The sequence below is a fragment of the Mustela erminea genome, chromosome X (genome assembly GCF_009829155.1).
Source record: "Mustela erminea isolate mMusErm1 chromosome X, mMusErm1.Pri, whole genome shotgun sequence".
Classification (NCBI taxonomy): domain Eukaryota; kingdom Metazoa; phylum Chordata; class Mammalia; order Carnivora; family Mustelidae; genus Mustela; species Mustela erminea.
The window spans coordinates 33116293-33136241 of record NC_045635.1 but is presented as its reverse complement, the minus strand read 5'-3'; the positions used below and the strand labels follow the sequence as shown (position 1 = coordinate 33136241).

Sequence of the window (19949 nt, the reverse complement as noted above, 5' to 3'; positions counted from 1 at the left end):
ATAAGCTTGCCCCAGGGATGGAGACTTAACCAGTCACCTTTCTAGAATAACACAGCACCCGGCTTTTAAATTTAGATTTTCCTCTCTAGGTAATGATAGGGATACTAAAGGGAAGTAGAGTGCTGATGTGCGTGATTTCGTTTGAAGCGTGCGCGCGCGCACACACACACGGATTGAGGGGTCAGTCGAGGGACGGAAACACGTATGAAACAAAATGTTAACTATAAAACCTAGGTGGTGAGCACTGTACAATTCTTTCAAGTTGTCTTCTGTATGTTTGAAAAGCTTCATAATAAAATGTTGGGAGAAAATGGGTTTTTCTTAGAAACAAGAAAAATGCTCATGGCCTTAGGTTTAAAAATCGTTAAAGGATGTTTTTTCTCCCAATGTGCATTTTTATAGCAACCTTATAATGCTGCCAGAAGGTTTTATGGCTTCATCTATTTTATTGAAAGTTATTAACTTTGTACTCTCACCTGAGGCCACTATGGCAACAAGAATACATTTATAATTTTAAATAATAAAACTTGATGTAAGAAAGGAAATGCAAGAGGCTCTCTGATGAATACAAAGGGGACATATTTTGTGACTGCTGTCTTTGTTCCTTTCTTCCTGGGAGGAAGAAGGTGCGTGTATGTGTGTGTGTAAGAGAAAGAGAGATAAGGTGAGGAAGACAGGTTTGTCTAGTACATTTTGTTCAATGGGGTCAAAGACACTTTGATATAATACATAAAAACTGGTAAAACAGCCTGGGCTAATCTGTTCAACTGAAAATAATGAAGTACAGGTTATGAGTTCAAGGTCAGCTAATGCAACTGACTTTTCTACAAGAACTATTTGAGGCCTAGCAATTTCATGCAACAAGGAGTACAGGACAGAATAAATTGACCATCGTCTTAATTCTCAAATATGTGGTGAATGCAGATGGACTTTGCCAGTGCTGTGGGAAATGCAAAGACAGCTGGGGTACACCTGCCTCGTTCACAGAGGTGCTCATAATCTAAATGGAAAAGGGTACATATACACAATGAGGATGCTAATGAACACAACTAATATTTACATAGCACTTTCAGTTTACAAAATATTTCTCATATATTAACTCAGAAAGCCTACTGCAAAGATTTGAATCATGGCATTATTTTGCAATAGCAAAATTCTGGGAATAATCTAAGGGCTCCAAAATAAAACAATAATTGGGGCGCCTGGGTGGCTCAGTGGGTTAAGCCGCTGCCTTCAGCTCAGGTCATGATCTCAGGGTCCTGGGATCGAGTCCCGCATCGGGCTCTCTGCTCAGCAGGGAGTCTGCTTCCTCCTCTCTCTCTCTCTGCCTGCCTCTCTGCCTACTTGTGATCTCTCTCTGTCAAATAAATAAATAAAATCTTTAAAAAAAAATAAAAAAATAAAATAATAATTAAATAAATCATTATATATATAGTCAATGAAGTATTACCCAATTCTTAAAACTGATGGTACAGACATACATCTAGTAATATATAAAAATGTTTACTATATTTGGTAAGTGAAAGGAATAAATTATAATAGAATACATATAGAAAATTCAATTTTTTATTAAAAAAGTCACATATATAAAAACATATAAATCACACATACATATAAACACTGGAGTGCTTAATTTGACTCATACTGACTCAAGAGACTGTTAAATAGTTAGGAATTGTGAGCCAGTTGTTAAAAAACTGGTAGCCTGAAATAGGCCATGACGGGAATATTTATATCACAGAAACCAGGCAACTCCGCAATTCAGGGCTTTTTCCCCCAAAAGATAGTTTACCAACTTACTGCTATAAAAATATGAGTAAGGATATACAACAAAAGGGTAAAAATTCTTTTTAGGCAGTCAAATTAGGTTTTTTAAAAATTTTTTAATTGTGTCTGTTTTCTGCTCTTCTGTCCTTTCAACAACAAATATGTTTTACCTGAATAATAAAATCAAACTTAGAATTTTTAAAGACTAAACCAACTACCAAACACCAGCACAGGCTAAGAGGTGAATGTATGAAAACAAAGGTTCAGAGGAGAAAGCCAGTCTCTTGATGCTGAGGAGGTTGCTGTATGAAACAGGAAGCCTGTACTGAACTGTTGACAAACTGAAACTTCAAGGTCTACCAATAGGGATTACAGAAGGTTCCAGAATGGCTAATGACAAAGGTGGCCCTGAAGCCCAAGTGGCCACCCTCTCAATCCACTGTTTTTCCCAATTAATAAATTTATCTCAGCACAGAGTTTTACATATAGTAGGTGTTTAATAAATGTGTGTATGGTCCTAAGACTTCCCCTGCTTGCCACTACTGATAAAGAGAACTGATAAGAAAAAAACTACCATTCTTCTTGGAATTCTGCAAGACTCGACCAATTACTCCAAATGCAGGGTTTTTCCTTTCTTTTTTGGTGGGGGGAGAGATTGTCTAAATATAGCTGTAAGTTAAATATTTTCATCAAAATCTTTCAAGGCTGTTTTTCAGTATCATGTAGACCGAGGGGTGGCAACCATTTTCTGTAAAGAATTTACAAAGAGTAAATACTTGAGGCTTTGCAGGTGACAGTCTGTATCCCAACTACTCAACTCTACCACTGCAGTACAAAAGCAGCCATATACAATACATTAAATGAATGAGCATGGCTGTGTTCCAATAAAACTTTATTCACAAAAACAGGTAGTGGGGATTTGATCTGTAAGGCATAGTCTACCAACCCATAACAGATAATCAGCAGGCTGATCCATTTTCTTTCACTTCACCCTATTTTCAAGCATCATAGGGGAAGGAAATTATCCCTTAGCTGAAACCATGCTTGTTGGTGTCTCCACAAATAATCTGTGGTACCAGAGACCCTTTAAAGCAGTTAATAAAAACATGTTTCCAAAAGAAATTCTCTGACTTCCAACACACCATGTTGTCTTCATGTGACACACATGCTCAGTGAGGCTACACAAGAATCAAACTAGTGGGGCACCTGGGTGGCTCAGTGGGTTAAGCCTCTGTCTTTGGCTCAGGTCATGATCTCAGGGTCCTGGGATCGAGCCCCGCATCGGGCTTTCTACTGAGCTGGGAGCCTGCTTTCTCTCTCTCTCTCTCTGCCTTCTTGTGATCTCTGTCTGTCAAATAAATAAATAAACCTTTAAAAAAAAAAAGAATCAAACTAGTTACATAGAAAGCACCACCTGACCTTTTAAAAGCCACTTGCATAATCTCCAAGAGTCTCAATTTCTCAAATGTAACAAAAAAGAAAATGACAGGTCTCAGGGTTTTAGAGTGGATGGAATTAAATACTGTACATAAAAGCACTTCACAAACAACAAAAAAAAGCTCTTCCAATATAGGCTATTATTATTATTTTAAAATCTTTTGAAAGCCTATTATACAAAGAACTACTATGATGAATCATGTTGCAATGTTCTGTAAAAAATTACTAGGATTTCTTAGCTTTCATTTTTACAAACCCAAACTTTCCTCACTATACCAGTAAATAAAAAGAGAGGAAAATTCCTTGAACTTGAAATTCATTTATATTTATTTCTTCTCCCAATTAATTTGAAAAATTAACATAATTGTAAAAGGATGAGAAACAGATTTTACTGTTGTTAGGTGTTTTTCCCCCCTCTGGTTTTCCAGAATATCCATTATCATTTGCAATAAGATCATCCTTAAAATAAAATAAAATAAAATAATTCAAGATAATATTCAATGATCACATCATTCAAATCTAGCCTTAATAAGGAAACAACCACAAAAACTGCAACTACAGTTTTAAATATAAGACTGATAAATGACATATGGTGCTTTCCCAGTGCTTTCCTAAGGGAAAGAAGGAGTGGGGCCTAGTTTTTAGTATTTAGCCCATAATTATTACAGTGTAATGCAGTACAGTTTAACTAAGTGAATTCAAAAACATGAGTTTGGCTACTTAGCACCCAATCAAAAATAAATTTTCCAAAGACAATTCAAACTATTAGTAAGTCAGATCAGTAAAGAGGGGAAAGAAAAAGACCGTAACTCTCCTTTGGGGCAAATAATTTTGATCTTGAAGCAAAGCTGATGCCTTGGGAGTTAAAATAGAATCAAACTGTCAGCAGGAAAAACTTCGAATAAGATATTAAGTCCTGGGGAGCCTGGGTGGCTCAGTGGGTTAAAGCCTCTGCCTTTGGCTCAGGCCTTGATCACAGGGTCCTGGGATGGAGCCCTGCATCGGGTTGGGCTCTCTGCTTGGCAGGGAGCCTACCTCCCCCCGCGCCCCCCCCCCCCCCGCCTACTTGTGATCTCTCTCTCTGTCAAATAATTTTTTTAAAAAAGACATTAAGTCTTGAGAATACACAACAGCAAATCACTTTTCCCTTAATCTGGAAGCTAAGAGGTTTGAACCCATGTTTTGTGTACCTCAGCTCTAAGATGATGGGCCCAATATCTCCTCGAAATAAATCAGCTCCATTAGAATGAGAGAGTCCTTGTTGACAGAAGAGGGTGGTTCGGTGCTTTATTTTTTGTCTTATCTTGCTTTTCCCCCAAGAAGACAATGACCCACTCAGAATTTTCTGGAAATAGGTCTTTTTATGGTATTGAAACTTTTTATATAGCTTGAGAAGTTCTCTTCAAAATACCCACCCTTTTTAAAAATAAAGTTAAAATATTTTTACTATAAAAATGGAAAAATGTAGAGTAGTATATAACAAGGAGAAAATGATATACTTTTCTGTATTTCCCAGGAGATAATTAAAAGTGCCCATAAGTCCGTCATCCAGAAATTACCACTCTCTACAACCTGGCATATTTCCCTGAGCTCAGGTTCATATGTGCTATCCTATTTTTATACATATCACATCACTAGCTTTGTCTTGGGTCACTATTAGAATTTAGAAAGATTTTAAATGGCAGTAATGACAGAGATCACTCACCTGGATAGCTATTTAGGTCATCTGCTTAGATTTTGCCAAGATAACCAAACTGTTTTAATTTAGGATGGGACTATTGGTAAAATGTACACTCTTTTGCTTTCTTTCATAGTGTGGGGAACATAATTAACCAAACCCAATTTCTTTTCTTTTTTTTTTAACCGAACTCAATTTCTTTTTTTTTTTAAGATTTTTTTTTTTTATTTGACAGAGAGAAATCACAAGTAGTCGGAGAGGCAGGCAGAGAGAGAGAGGGAAGCAGGCTCCCCGCTGAGCAGAGAGCCCGATGCGGGACTCGATCCGAGGACCCTGAGATCATGACCTGAGCCGAAGGCAGCGGCTTAACCCACTGAGCCACCCAGGCGCCCCAAACCGAATTCAATTTCTAAGAAGCTTTGCAAACATGGTCTGAGGCGTCCTATTCCTCATCTATAAAATGGGAACAGTGACATCTACTTCATGGCGAGGATTCAGCATCCTGAGGGATCTTAGCAAACCATGTAGCACAAGCTGAGAATTATCAGTTTCCCTTGATCTGTCACCTCATTTAAACATCGTGAGCAATGAGTTTTCTTTTCACAGATGAGGTTAATAAAGAATGAGTGCCTTGCCCAAAGTCAGATCCCGTTGATTTTACTGAATGGGGGTGGGGGGTGGGGGGGAATTACAATCAGGATGCTGTCGCCTACTTGGCCAGAGAGGACTAACTCCTCACTAAATAGCTCCAAGTTGCACGACTTTGAAAATTCCTCTCTCTTTCTTTCTCTCTCTCTCTCTGTCCTTCTTTTTTTCCCTCCTAACTCTTCCCTTGCTCTCAGATGTCAGCAGCAACGCTTTAGTTCCGCTAGTGTACCTGTTTCTGTTCCTTTCTAGGATTCTGTGGCTTCTGGAGGCTGGGAGACTTGCTCACCCAGTTTGTCCTGACTGTGTGTGAGCTGCAGGGCAGTATTCTGAACGTCAGCTGGGGACAGCTGTATTTAATATGAAGTGCAAAGTTTTATAATAGGCCTCTCTCAAATCAATCTTGCTACTGGACTTTTTTTTTTTTTTGTCTCTGGGTGTGTTGGGGCAGGGGAGATACTGCCTGGTAGGGAAAGATTCGTGACTAGATGACCGGTAGGGAAAGATTCCTGGCTACCTGAATTTTCCCGCAGATGAGCTCTAGCCTTTCTCTCTCTTCCAATTCATCTCTCTCCTGTGTATAAATTCTGTATTATAGGGGTGCCTGGGTGGCTCAGTGGGTTAAGCCTCTGCCTTCGGCTCAGGTCATGATCTCAGGGTCCCTGCATTGGGTTCTCTGCTTAGCTGGGAGCTGCTTCCCCCTCTATCTGCCTGCCTCTCTGCCTACTTGTGATCTCTGTCAAATAAATAAATAAAATCTTTAAAAAAAATAAATTCTGTATTATAATTTGCTTTCTAATACAGATAAGAATCCTTTGTTTTGCTTTTCCATGCAGGGTTGAAAGGTGTCAACACAACACATTTTAAACTCTCTTCATGGTCCTTAAGCCAGTCTACTTCACTACCATGCATTCTACTTGCTTTGTGTTAATAGAAATTAATTTCCAGAAATGCCACTAATGGTTTTTTTTTTTTTTTCTTAACGCAGGCAAGTTTGTGTCTTCAAGGCACACTGTGTTCCAGCTTCAACGACTGTGTTTGTTAAGTTAGGCAGGGCCGGAAGGTATTTCCACAACCCTGTTTCCACACCAAGAGAATGATGCGTGGATTTCTAGAGCTCTGCGTAAGAATTAAATAAATTAGTATTTGTAGAGCGCTCAGAACAGTGCCTGGCACACAGGGAACTCCACGTGTTTGATAAATTAAAGAATCTGCACACGCTTTTGCTCTAAAGGCGATTTAACCCACACACTTCTCAAGGGTTTGTCACGACACAAGCCAATCCTGCCAGAGCCCACCCGACCCTAGAGAAGTCTTGTATTTTACGAGGTCGAACTATATGCAACTACCGTTTCTGTTGGTCAAGTTCAGTTGAATATTGGCAATTTCATACGCGAGAACCTCAGAAGAAGGCGGTCCGCCCCAGCTTTATTCCCACTCTCCCCGGATTCTGTCGCATTCGCGTGACTGGAACGGTGGGGCCCGAGGAGCAGGGCTGGGCGGGCCTGGGCCCGGCACCCAGTCCAGCCACCCGCCCCTCCCGGAAGGCCGCCCCTCTCGGCCAGGGCAGCGGGGAGGGGACCCGGGGGCCCGCACGCACCTGAAGAGCGGCCCGAGTTGCAGCAGGTGCAGCAGCAGCACGAGCGGCCGGTCGCGGCTGAAGTCGCGGTGCACGAAGAGGAGCGTGAGCTGCACGAGCGCGCAGGGCAGCAGCGAGAAAAGCAGCGTCAGCGCTTGCCACATGCCGTCCCCGCCCGAGCGGTAGGTGCTGCTCAGGTACAGCGCCGCCGTCGTCTCGGCCACGAACAGGAACACGGACGCCAGCACGGAGCCCGGGAATTTCATCTCCGCGCGTCAGCGGCGCGCACCGGCGGCAGACGGGGTAGCGGCGGCGCCTGCCCCTTGGGGGGGCTCCCGGCATGCCCGGCCCCGACTGCTCCCGCGCCCTGCGCTGCCCGCCGAGGGCACCGGGCCGGCCCAGAGGCCGGGGCGCTGGAGCGGGGCCTGGGGGCGACCGGCCGGGCTGGGGTGGGGCGGGAAGCGCGGCCCCGCCGAGACACGCCCACGCGCACCGTGCGCCGCCCGCGCGCCACACTGCCCGCTGCGTCTCTGCGGCGACAGTCCTCAGGCGGGCCGCGAACCTGCGTCCTGCGACTGCTCGCGCCGCAACCCCAACGGCTGCGGCGGGCCCTTCTGGCCCCGTGCTCAGCCTCTGGGTCCTAGAGCCCTTGGGCCGCACTCCCGTTCACATCCTTTTGAAAAACTGCGACCAATGGGGCCCAGAATCCGGGTCTGGACGCCTTTTCATCCCAGTCTCTATTTTGTGGGCCTAGGGAACGCCTAATTCCTCAAAGAACCAGCGTTTCCGGTCATTTAAAAATACCCAGGCCACACAGATGCTTTTCAAAGTACAAGTGTAAAGTCCTGTAGCCAGGATTTACCTTTCCAGTGGGTCCCATAAGCATGCCCTTCAGTCTTCCAGATACAGCGGTCTAAAACGCTGTTTGCTGTGGTTGAACAGCATCAGAGACAATCCTTAGGAGCCAACGCCTGCTCTCCCAGAAAAACTGCCTACACAATCTATTCCTCTGTAACTGTGACTAACTCACAGAGGGAAGTCCAGGACCTAATAAGGAAACGGTTTTCTAGCCCAAGGCATACCTCTGCTTGCTAGTGTGTGCCAGCCCCAGAACTAACTCCTTTTCACTCACTGAGCTTGTGACAACCTTGTCAACATCAGGATGGGCTCAGCCCACCCCCCTGTCCCTCAGAGTTTGAGCAAGTCACTAAATCTCCCTAAAACTCTGGTCCTAACCTGTTCCATAAGGGATTAGACCTTAATAATTACAAGGTCCCTTTCCCAGCTGAAATTAGGGCAGTCCATCAATCATAAGGCATATCTGTCATTTTTCTATTTAGGAAAATGATGTCGACACAAATAGAATATGAAGATTCAGAAGACATCAAGACAAAAATTGTAGAGGGAGAGAACACGAAGGGCTGTTTTTCTTCATTCTTGTGTGGCATGGGAAAATCTATTTACAAGGGTTGAGGGGAGGATACAGCCGACAGCTGAGAGGTAGCAGGCCCATTCTCCGAAAGGATTACTAATATCTATTTATAGAACCCAGCAGGCCACCATGTCCTGGATCAAGATACACACACTGTCACAAACACAGAATAGGCAGCAACACTCCACAGAATATTTGGGTAATATTTTATTTGACACCGTATTAAGCTTTAAAGGAGAAATTAATTTGTAGCTTAGAATTATTAATTAGAGCGCACTCAATATTTAGCATTGAATTTTAATTTAAGGCAAAGGATTATCACAGGTTCCATATGATTAAGTAGACTGTACATAAATATGGGGAAGGATAAGCCAATAAATAACATTGCTTTAAACACTATAGAGCCCAGTTTATGGTGAATTATTTTCTACAGTACAAAATACAGAAAACACATTTGGAAAGATCACAGTGCTTAGAACATTGTAACAGCAGTTTTTAAAACAGTAAGGTGCGTCTCTAAGCTTCTGACTCAAGCTTGCTTCTAAAGAGATTTCATTATACCACGCTAAGGCGGTGAGAAACTCCCCCCACATGAAGGGGAGGCAAGATCAACTGACTGTAGCACTTTCCCCTCCCGGAACAACCAATAGCAAAAGCTAAAATCTGATGAGCATTTGCAAGTTGATCCTTCTCAGTGTGCACCCCAGCTAACTTGCCCCAGTGACCGTGTCTTTATGTATTATCATTTACCATTTTGTCCTTGAGAATAATGTATACATTCAAGCCTCTGATTGCTCTTTCCCTGTAATACCTAAGCGAACTTTGACTAAAGATCAATTTAATGTCACGTATTACATTATACTTTCTTTCTAGGACTGAAATACCCATTTTTTTAAATATTATGTACATAATAATAGACTTATAGAAAGTGGTTTTTTGGTATAATAATATGTAACATACCAGAATACTTGAGAATTTGGTTTCATTATAAAATACAGTACTACAACATTTTGTGATATAGTAAAATATCTGGCAGAATGTTCTGCTTTAAATTTAGACCTAACTGCTAACAATACGTCTTTGAACGCGCCTCAAAGTACCCCTAAAGAAATATAATATAATTAGCAAGAGGTCGTAGAACCTGTTTTTGGCAAAAAGACATTTTTGAAGAAGCCTCTTATTTTGTGTGCAAGACTTTCAAAATTTTAGTTATATGCAAGAGATAACTGGTGTTGGACTTAACGTTAATGGGAATTAGAAGTTTAAAGTAATAACAACTAATCTCTATTATTTGGTGTATTTTTTATAATTTTATGTTAAATCTGCATTTGTGCTGAGGCGAGTGTATTGCAAAGAGTACAATTTTATTAATAATATTAATTTATTGATCAGTTCTTCAAAATTTAAGACTACTTTAAATAATAGTGTGTATTCATTCCTAGATACAATTAGGAATAAGCAGTTATATTCTATTGACAGATTATACTTTTGTATCCCCTAAAATAATAAAGAATTGCACTAGTTTACTAGAGAATGTGAAATGTATCATTAGGAGGGTGAGCTTTTTTTCTCCATTGATACAATCATACTTCTGTAAGTATTGTGAATTGTGCAAAAACTCTTTTTGGTGAAGTAAATCCTATTCACTTGGTAAATACACATTCCAAAACTAACATGTGGTGCTTGACTATTCCCCATTATATGGCTTTGCAAAGTGTTTCCTTAATAATTAAATTCTACAAAATCCATTTTAAAAATGTTTGTTAATTTAGCGCCATTAAATCCATGAGATTAAAACTCAGACTGCCTTTCCAAGTAGAGCTCCCCCAGATGTTCAAAGTTGGGAAAGCTGTTTCCTTTTTAGAGAAGGGGCTGCCCTTCATGATCAGACAGATTCTAAAACCAAACTCTTGCATTTCAAATGTTCCACTCCTACTCCTGGAGAGTCTATATAAACCCGATGGTATACTTTGCATTTTCAAGAGCAAAGGGATTCTGCTGTTAGTTTTCAGAAGACGTTTCTACTACTGAAATACTAAAGTCCGAAAAAACAAGAGACAAAACTGATCATTAAGATCAATCTTATTTGAATACATACACATTATTAAGAGTTACTGCAGTCAACTTGGACCAAATTCAGCGACAGAAGTTGATAACTCGTAATTGCCACTTAAGCACAGATAACAAAGCAAAACGTATGGGGGCGGCATCAGAGGTCCCACTAAAACAAAGGCAAAAAGATCATTTGCTGAAGATTGACAGCTGTTAAGCTTACATACTTTGCAAAAACAGTACACATTAAAGCATGTAAATCAACACCACACACAAAATAGAAAGCAATAGCAGGACGGTATTACTCTACTTAAAAGGCTGTATTATACACATTCAGATGTTTCTCTCCTCATCTTTCTAGAGTGCTCATAATTTCTGAAAGTATGAGAGGAAGGTGTGTATTTGGGTCCTTTCTGAAGATCTACATCCATGTGCAAGACATTAAAGCCATCTGCTGGTTTCAGTTTACTACGGGGTTCTAGAACAAGGAAATGTATCTTGGTTCTCCAGTGATTCTGAATACAAAGAATAAGTAGAGATAGGCTCCAAGAAAAGTGGAGAAGGAGGGGAAGACACAAAAGCTTTTCTCATGTAGAGACACTTGCAGGATTTTCAGAATTCTTGTCCCCAAAAGTGTAGTAAAGAATGATCTCAGGTCTCTGAGGACAAGATAATTAATAGGGATTAATATTCTGGGACAGAACCATCATTCTGATATCTTTAATGGGCCGGGGTGTAGGGAGGAGTATTAAAACTCCACTGTAGAAAAGACAAATTTTGCAAGTATACCATAAACATAGCATGTCAGACTAACCATGTTTTTACATTGGCAGCTGGGCCACAGGGACAATCAGGAGGTTGAAACTTACAGACACAGCTCAACAACTTCAAACAGGTTTCTTTATCCAAGAGGGCTTTCTCAGTCTGTGATATGTTAATACACCATAAAAATCTCCAAAAGGGGGCAAAAGATCAGAACTTGCCTAACTTATTTAATCACAGAATCTATTTTTCCCCAGGGCAGCTCTTGGTATTAGTGTTCAGAATTTGGGGAAACACCGCAGGACTCAAATAACATGCAGTGGTTTGTCTCCATTTCCTCTTGTAACAACAAAAACATACATCAGCTGTGGGAAAACCTCATCAGGACTGTGAAGCAGCAGTGAATGCCAGCCCTCTGATATTCAGCACAGTGGCCAGCCCACATGTGGCTGGTGAGTCCTGTGAAATGTGGCTGGTCTGATTTGCAACGTGCAGTAAGTATAAAATACACACCAGATTTTGAAGATTCATAACAACAATAATAAAAGGTAAAATATCTCATTAATAATTGTGTACTGATTACATGTTGAGATGAGAATATTCAGGAAACATTGAGCTAAATCAGATACATTATTCAAATTGATTTCATCTTTTTGTTTTTCCTCTTTAAATGTGGCTACTAGAAAAATTTTAAATTGTATCTGACTCGTGCTTTCGGCTCTTTGTGAAACTCACATCTGTTGTCTCCTACAGTTGGCTACTAATGGCTCTAACCTGGCAGAAGTTTTAATGAAAGTGAATGCTGAAGATAGACAACTAGAAGTGTAACGAGGGCCCTCATTAATTATGCACTAATTTATTAGTGGGCAGTTAACACACAGTGAAGATCCATTCATTAATCAGCATATACTAATTCACCATTCAAATATATCTAAGAGCTGTTGGGTTTTATATAATATGTGATATTGACTCTCCCTAAGTCAGACACACTCACTCTCTCTCTCTCTCTCTCTCTCTGTCACACACACACACACACACACACACACACACGCAATTTCGTATGGGGTGGGGCAGGGCTAAGAAAAACCAAAGAGCAAACAAACAGGAAGGGCTTGCAAACTGTTTTCGCGGTCCTCCACAGTCAAGCCTCACCTCGTGTATCTTTTCTCCTTGTTTCTCTTCTTCCTTGATACTGCACCGGGGGTAGAAAGGCAAGAAAAGGAAAGCTAGCCTGCTCCTTCCATCGTATGACTCACCAACAAACTGCTCCAAAGAACAAAAATATGATTTGGTTTTCCTTTTAAATGATTTTTCAGATTCAGTTCAGAGGTGGAAGTAACAGGTACCTGAAGGCAAACAAAGATGCAGGCATTTCTGCGGATCAGATCAGGGACTTTGCCATTTGTGGAAGAGTCTAGGTGGAAATGACAAGGTTCAATATTTGAAGGGAATTTTTTAAAACGTTTTTTTACCCCTAGAGGCATCATCCATCAGGCCTCAATTCATTAGCACTTCCAATTAAAGAAAGAGGGAGAGAGGGCACCCCGCCCCCACAGCCCAGTAGGAGATTTATGGTAATGCTGGAGGCCCAGATACTTAATGTAGCATCAACTCTGGCATTTTCCACAACACTACAAATACAATGAGGAGGTTTCTTTATGGAGGAGAAGCAGGACAATGCAGCTGCCATTCTATCCTCCTGCACAGCTGTGCTCAGGGTGAACTGTCCTGGACCTGCGACCCCACTGCACAATGGGCCCAACTCCTGCTGCGGCTGACCTTGAGGTCAGCCCTTCTGTCCAGAGGGGAGTCCAGCCTCATGGAGCCTGGAGCTTTTAGCTACAAACCGACCTGGATGGAAGAGATAAGGAGAAACCCTGCCCTCCCAGGCAAAAGGAGGTCACATGATTAAGCACACACAGGAAAAAATAAACATCAGAATGTACTATTTAAAGACCAAAGGGAGGACATGAAGTTGCTGAATGGCAGGGGAGGCTGGTGATGGGGGTGGGGGTGGGTGGGAATTAGAGGTCCCAGGAAGCAATAAAACCCACAACATTTGGAACACCAGCCAGCTTCCCCACCTACCTGTGGCTGCCTTTCGATTTGCTTTCCTGGCCAAGTTTATGCCAAGTTAACATGGTCTTGGCAAATCTGAGGCTGTTCATTTAGCTATTAATTTGGGACAGTGTTAAATAAACAACCCAGATCCCCCAAAGGCCTCATATGTAATTGAGAGTATGCTTCTATTGCTATATGTCACACAGTTCTGAGGCCTGAATTACACTGAGGCCTGAATTACAAACTCAACCAAAAATACTTTGTTTCCCAGTTCATTTTTGCTCTGCAGAGCTCGCCTGCCAGCTCCTTTTCTCACATTACTGGCACTGTAATCCTTTGTTTCCAGCAAGCAAAATAAATATTTGCATTAAAAGGAGCTCGAGCTAAACCAGCCTATTCCTATTTACTAAGCCCCAGTGAGTCAGGAGGCACAAATACTATGGTCAGGATTGGTTCTAGAATAAAATATATTTAGGGGCGCCTGGGTGGCTGAGTGAGTTAAGCTTCTGCCTTTGGCTCAGGTCATGATCTCTCTGCTCAGCAGGGAGCCTACTTCCCCCTCTCTCTATCTGCTTGCTTGTGATCTCTCTCTGTGTGTCAAATAAATAAATAGATAAAATCTTAAAAAAAAAAGAATATAATATATTCATTTTTACCCATCAAGTGATCCAGACCCCAAGCACTGTATCCACATATGGAGATTCCATTTGGCTAAAATGCTTATTTGAGGCCAAAATCAAGCACAGTTTTCTACACACATCATAGGTACTTAAAATCTAGGTTCCTGGGTGCCTGGGTGGCTCAGTGGGTTAAAGCCTCTAGGCCTTCGGCTCAGGTCATGATCCCAGGGTCCTGGAATCGAGGCCCGCATTGGGCTCTCTGCTCAGTAGGGAGACTGCTTCCCTCCACTCTCTGCCTACTTGTGATTTCTCTCTCTGTCATATAAATAAATAAAAACTTTTTTAAAAAACCTACCTAGGTTCCCTTTAAAATACATAAAGGACCTGCATGTTACAAAACTCTTTTATATCCATTTTTATCATTGGCAATCCTCAGGACAACCCTGTGAGGTGGAGAAGGCTCTTTGCAATACTAATGTTTTTTTCCCTTTATGTGTTCCTCAGCATGGTTATAAATCACAAGCTTGCATAAGTTGCACTGAAATTATTGAGATTTGTTCTCTACAGGAATTGAAACAATTTGAATACTACCTTGATTAAAATCTTAGTGCGTCAAAGGAAGTTAATTATATAGTGCCATGAAAGAGTTGCTATTTAACACAGTCCAACAAAATGACTGTTTCTCAAATGACCATAAAGTAAATACTATTATCCTAGTAGTGTCGTCAGTTGCCTGAAGAATCACAGAGGGTATCTATGCTGAAAAACCTGCTTGTTGAACCTCAGTTATTAGGTTACAAATGGAGCAAAAAAGTAAAAACTGATGGCTGAAATGCGATTGGGCAAAATATATGATATTTGGGAGTATGTGTGGAAGAGAAGGTCCATAATTGTGTTAATGAAACAAATTCACAGAGTTGTAATATTCTCCAAAACTTCCCATTCTTAAAGTATATTCCAATCTCCCCACTGTGGAGAGATGCTTTCAGTCTATCCTCACATATTTCCACTGTTACCTTCGGGGTTTATAACTATTTATGCCACATACAGTAACTAATGTTAAAATTACACTAGTGGTGGTGAAAATGTCCCTGCAGCCTTCACCAGGCAACCTGCCCAAGCACGTATTCCGAAAAGGATGTAACTGCTTAGAAGGGAACAAGTTGGTTAAGGAAATAAGAAGTGACATGCCGGGGCGCCTAGTGGCTCAGTGGGTTAAAGCCTCTGCCTTTGGCTCAGGTCATGATCCCAGGGTCCTCGGATCGAGCCCCGCATCGGGCTCTCTGCTCGGCGGGGATCCTGCTTCCTCCTCTCTCTCTGCCTGCCTCTCTGCCTACTTGTGATCTCTCTCTGTCTGTCAAATAAATAAATAAAATCTTTAAAAAAAAAAAAAAAAAAAAAAAGAAGTGACATGCCATGCTTTCTACTGCAACACTTAAGGGTCTTTTCCCTTTTCTTGAGAATACAAGATAGAAGAGGGTCTCCCAAAAGCTACAATTCAACTCTTTCAGGAAAATGAAAACTATCAGCATGTTTAAGTGCTAAACAAGCTTACCCTTGTTTCTCATTTACCCAGGTGTCAACTCATAAAGAAACACTCAAACATGGCCTTTGCTTGGATCTGACACACAAAAGGGTTGCCTTTTCCGAAGGGTCAGCACAAGGTCATGGTTACCCTGCTAGACCTTAAGAGGGTGGGCGAGGATGAATGTGTCCAGTTGTCCTGAAGTTCCTAGAAATGAAACTCATATGTCAAACTACATTATCCCTTCTTAGGGCTTTAGATTTCAGGTGTCAAAATGAACGGTGAAAGGATCAGCAAACAGAAACCAAAGGTACCTTCCAGAAGGGACTTTGGTTTACTGCTGTATCCCCAGATTCTAGTCTAGAAGACTGAACAAACATACTCGTGAAGGGAAACCCCGGATTTGAATTTTCATTCTGCCCCGTCCCAGCTGTGAGACTTTGGATCAATTACCTAAATCATCTTGAAGGTTTGGCGGATGATAAAAAAAAACATGTATTGCACAAAGCCCGGTATATTGTATGCTTATTACTTTCAGCCTTTAGAGGCCAAAGAGAATGCATTGAAACCAGATGCTGAAAAACAGGTATACCACTATCATTTCAAAAGGAGACTACTCCACAGAAGGCATTTTGCCTTAAGGCTTTCTGAGAGGGCCTCGACTATTCATGAAAGAATTTCTAGAACCCAGCTTTGAGAGTCATCTGAAGCTGTTATTTATGTGATGTTGCTCCAGCCTGAGTATTTTCAAAATGAACAAGTGAAGCCAATTTCATCTATTTATATCTGAGGATATGAAAATGAAATAATAAATGAAAAAGGTGCATGTTTTTCAAAACCATTTTGTCCTTGCTTGTTCTGATGAGCGCCAACAGATTCTTTGAGAATCTTGTAAATGCTAGAGAACCTCTTCCCAGGAAAATAAGTGTGCACATATGCACACACACACACAGAGCACATGGCACACACATACATGTCAACACACACACACACAAACACACACACATTTTAGGCAACAGAGTATTCCCAACTCCTCCCAGTTTATCTATAAAGCAAGAAGTTAGGAATTACTGAATTAATAAGTGTTTGGGTTTACATGGAGATAGATGTAGAATACACACATATATTTTTCATCTATCACATATATGCAAATATTTGATGACTATTTCAATAATTCTTAAATCTTGTATGGCACACAAGTCCCTCCTTACTCCGATGTATGAAATCGCCAGTAACCAAATTCTAGGAACTGGGTAAGCTCACGTTGACCTGACAGGTGTATCTACTGTATTCTGCAAACCCCTATTTACCTGAAGTAGTTTTACAATTTCTACATGTCTATAGCAGGGTAGAATTTAATATGACAGCTTGGCTCAGTGGGGACCGTAGACAGTTTCTAGTGGAGCCTGTGTCTTGAGGACTACGGCAATCAGCCAACGAGTTCACTCATCTCTTAATCTAACAGCATGAACTTTAGCAATGTTCTTTTCACCATCACTAGGTCTCATTCTCAGCCAGGGTCTGCCTGTCCCAGGAGACCTAGTATTCCATGAAAGGCAGAAACGACATAACTTTGTAGTGGCTACCCTGATCTTTGAGATGAGCAATTTTTACCACAAGTGTATTTTACAGTTCAGCTAATAGTTTCATAGGGATTACATAAGCATTTTAATATGAATTAACAATAGAGAAGACACAGCTCACATTTCAAATTGAGAAAAATACTTGACTGCAACACTTACTACAGTATTTGCTAGTCTATGAACTTTACTATTCTAATTGAGCTTTAGGAAAGAAAAGGGAACGAGGAAAAGAGATGTTAGGCCCAAAAGAGATGTTAGACCCTTCAAATTTCAGGACTTAAACTGAGTTTTGTGAGTTTGAGCCCCACACTGGGCATAGCGATTACTTAAAAACGAAATCTTCAAAAATAAAAGGTTATGATATGTTTCCTTTGAAGGGCCCAGATAATGATTAAAGATAGAGATTCATCTGCAAATTTCTCCATTCAGTAAAAACATGAATTTGAATAAATAAAGGAGTTTCCTCTTTTGTCCTTCAGCAATCTGACATTTTATCTTTCCTAGCAATTTGCAGCTGGGCAATTACTTTGGTTTTTTTATTGTGTTCATTTCTGAATGTAGGGGTGGAGGGCACCCACAAATGGCCAAATTCTCTTTCCAATTGCAAAAGTACTGGCATCTTATCGACATAGTCCACATTTCAGCTTTGTTTTCTATGCCATAACTGAAAAACGGATGATTTCTCTTTCCTTTTTTCCTCTGATCTCTGGTTTCACAACTATTCCCTGAAACTTTAAGTCTCTGCGGTGTTTAGAAGAGCTGTGGGGTCTTAATTCTGCAGGTTCTCAAACTGTTCCTCCTTCCGTCTGGTATCATGTTGCATTCACCTGCCTTCTCCCTGCCTTCCTTCCTTCTGGCGGCAATGTTAAGGCTCATGGTTGTGATACCATTGAATGTGGCTTATGTGGAAACTGCCTCGGGTAGGCTCGGGAAATCTCAGGGACCTTCTGCAGGGCCACAGTGGGAGATGGAGCCTTCTAGACAAAGACGCTGAAGAGAGGGAACTCAGCCTGATTGGGCTGCAGCAGATCGATCAGAAAGCACACGGTCCCGGAGAATCCCTCATACAAGCTGTATATACTTTCAAGGACACGAGAGCCGGCCTTGAATTCCTCCGTAAATAAAAACTCAGCAAACCTATGAGAAGAAGAAGAACATATGAACAGTTTTAACACGAGGGTTTCCAGATTATTGGCCTTGAGTTGCTTAATACTTTAAGAAAGACTTTTTCTCTGTTTAAAAAAAAAGAGAGAGAAGATCTGTTATATAATTGTGTGTGTTTCACAACAAATTGTGTTGACAAGCAAATTCAACTACTGTCAGAGTTTGCAAAGCAAAGCAGTTTGGTATTTTCTGTGGATTTCATTTCTTCTGCCATTCATAATTAAAAGTAAAAGAGACAGATAAATAACCATATTTTTATTTACTTGGAATAGAAGCAAACTGATGTATGACTGTTCCTTTAAAAGAGTAAATATGCTGTGTTTCTGCAGTCATATCATTTCTGAGCTAGGTTTCATTTATATGTGACAGAGAGCAGAGACTGTGAAAATAAATGGGCAAGATTTTATACAATCTGTGCTTTGGGCAAACAAAGGAATAAGATGAATGGGAAAAGGCGAGCAACATTTTATAATCATGACATCAAATAGCAAACTCAGCTACAAGATAGATTATTTTTAGGACATCTGCCTTAAAAACAAATCACTAGCCTCCAGATTCTCAATGAAAGATCCTTTTTCTTCTACCTGCATTTGCCACAAATCCTATTCAAATTCTTTACAATTTGAATTGTAGTACTTAAGAACTTTGAAAGTGTTGTGACCTGTGTTCTGTCTTTTCGGACCTGCTCTGTTGGTTTCTGTTAATGACGCAATCACCAATTCAGAGGAACTCACAGATGGGTAAGGCCTGAGAGCTGATACTGCCATAAATTTAGATTATTGCTACTGTGTGAGAGAGAGAGAGAGAGTGTGTGTGTGTGTGTGTGTGTGTGTGTGAATGTATGTGGGGGGGGCGTCCATGAAGAGTAATTACTTATTTGATCTTTTTAGGGCTCTTGGATTTATCAACAGCAGCTTAAAATAAGTCAGCAGGAAACATACTGCAATTCTGTTTGGTACAATTTTTCTCTCAACTGTTTTCCTGAATATGCAACAATTTTTAAATGGAGTTTAAAATTTTAAACAGTAGAATGATGATGTCTCTTGAGAGTTAATTCGAAATTTGTCATTATGCCATGAAACTTCAAAGTATAGCTTCGAGGAGCCATAAGCTTTCCGGTGCCATGGATCATTTCACAGTCTGTACTCCTCCCAGAAAAAAAGTCTTCAAATACAGAAAATAAAACACACAGGATTCCCAAGGAAATTAGTTCTATCAAGGCACAGTTAGCAAAAGTTGTAAAACCAAATTTGTGAAATAATAATATATAGATTCTTCATTAACACATTAAAGCACAAGATCTAGCAGTGAGTCCAATAACTGCTGACATTTTTAGTAGTTACGAGAGTCAAATATATTTCATAATATCTGCAACAAGAGCAATACGGCATGAGAATAGCTGTGACTTCTACTGGTGAGAGTCACGGCTAGCACTAATTCTCCTGTGGCTTATTGCCCACGTCCAGAATTGAAGGTAATGCTCCATTTCAGTTTGAAATATAAGGCTTTTCTCAAGTAAATTCACAAACCCTAGATTACAAAGTCCTGGTAGAGCAGAAAGAGGAAGGGCTTTGGAGCTGAGATCCCCAACTCTGATAATTTCATGTTATATGACCTTTGGCAAATTTCTTAATCTGACTTTAA

The 19949-nt window shown here is 40.7% G+C and overlaps 2 protein-coding genes across 2 annotated transcripts in view; both read right to left on the bottom strand.

Annotated features, from left to right (window-relative positions):
* XK (X-linked Kx blood group) overlaps positions 1–7559 on the bottom strand; it is a 40145-nt gene extending 32586 nt beyond the window's left edge. The window contains exon 1 of the mRNA XM_032330764.1: positions 7128–7559. Within this exon, the coding sequence (XP_032186655.1) occupies positions 7128–7372 (245 nt within the window). The 5' untranslated portion in view covers positions 7373–7559. The remainder of the gene's footprint in view (positions 1–7127) is intronic.
* Positions 7560–15451: 7892 nt separating this feature from the next.
* LANCL3 (LanC like 3) overlaps positions 15452–19949 on the bottom strand; it is a 104009-nt gene continuing 99511 nt past the window's right edge. Inside the window, exon 5 of the mRNA XM_032331307.1 lies at positions 15452–18278. Coding sequence (XP_032187198.1) covers positions 18119–18278 — 160 coding nt within the window. The 3' untranslated portion in view covers positions 15452–18118. The remainder of the gene's footprint in view (positions 18279–19949) is intronic.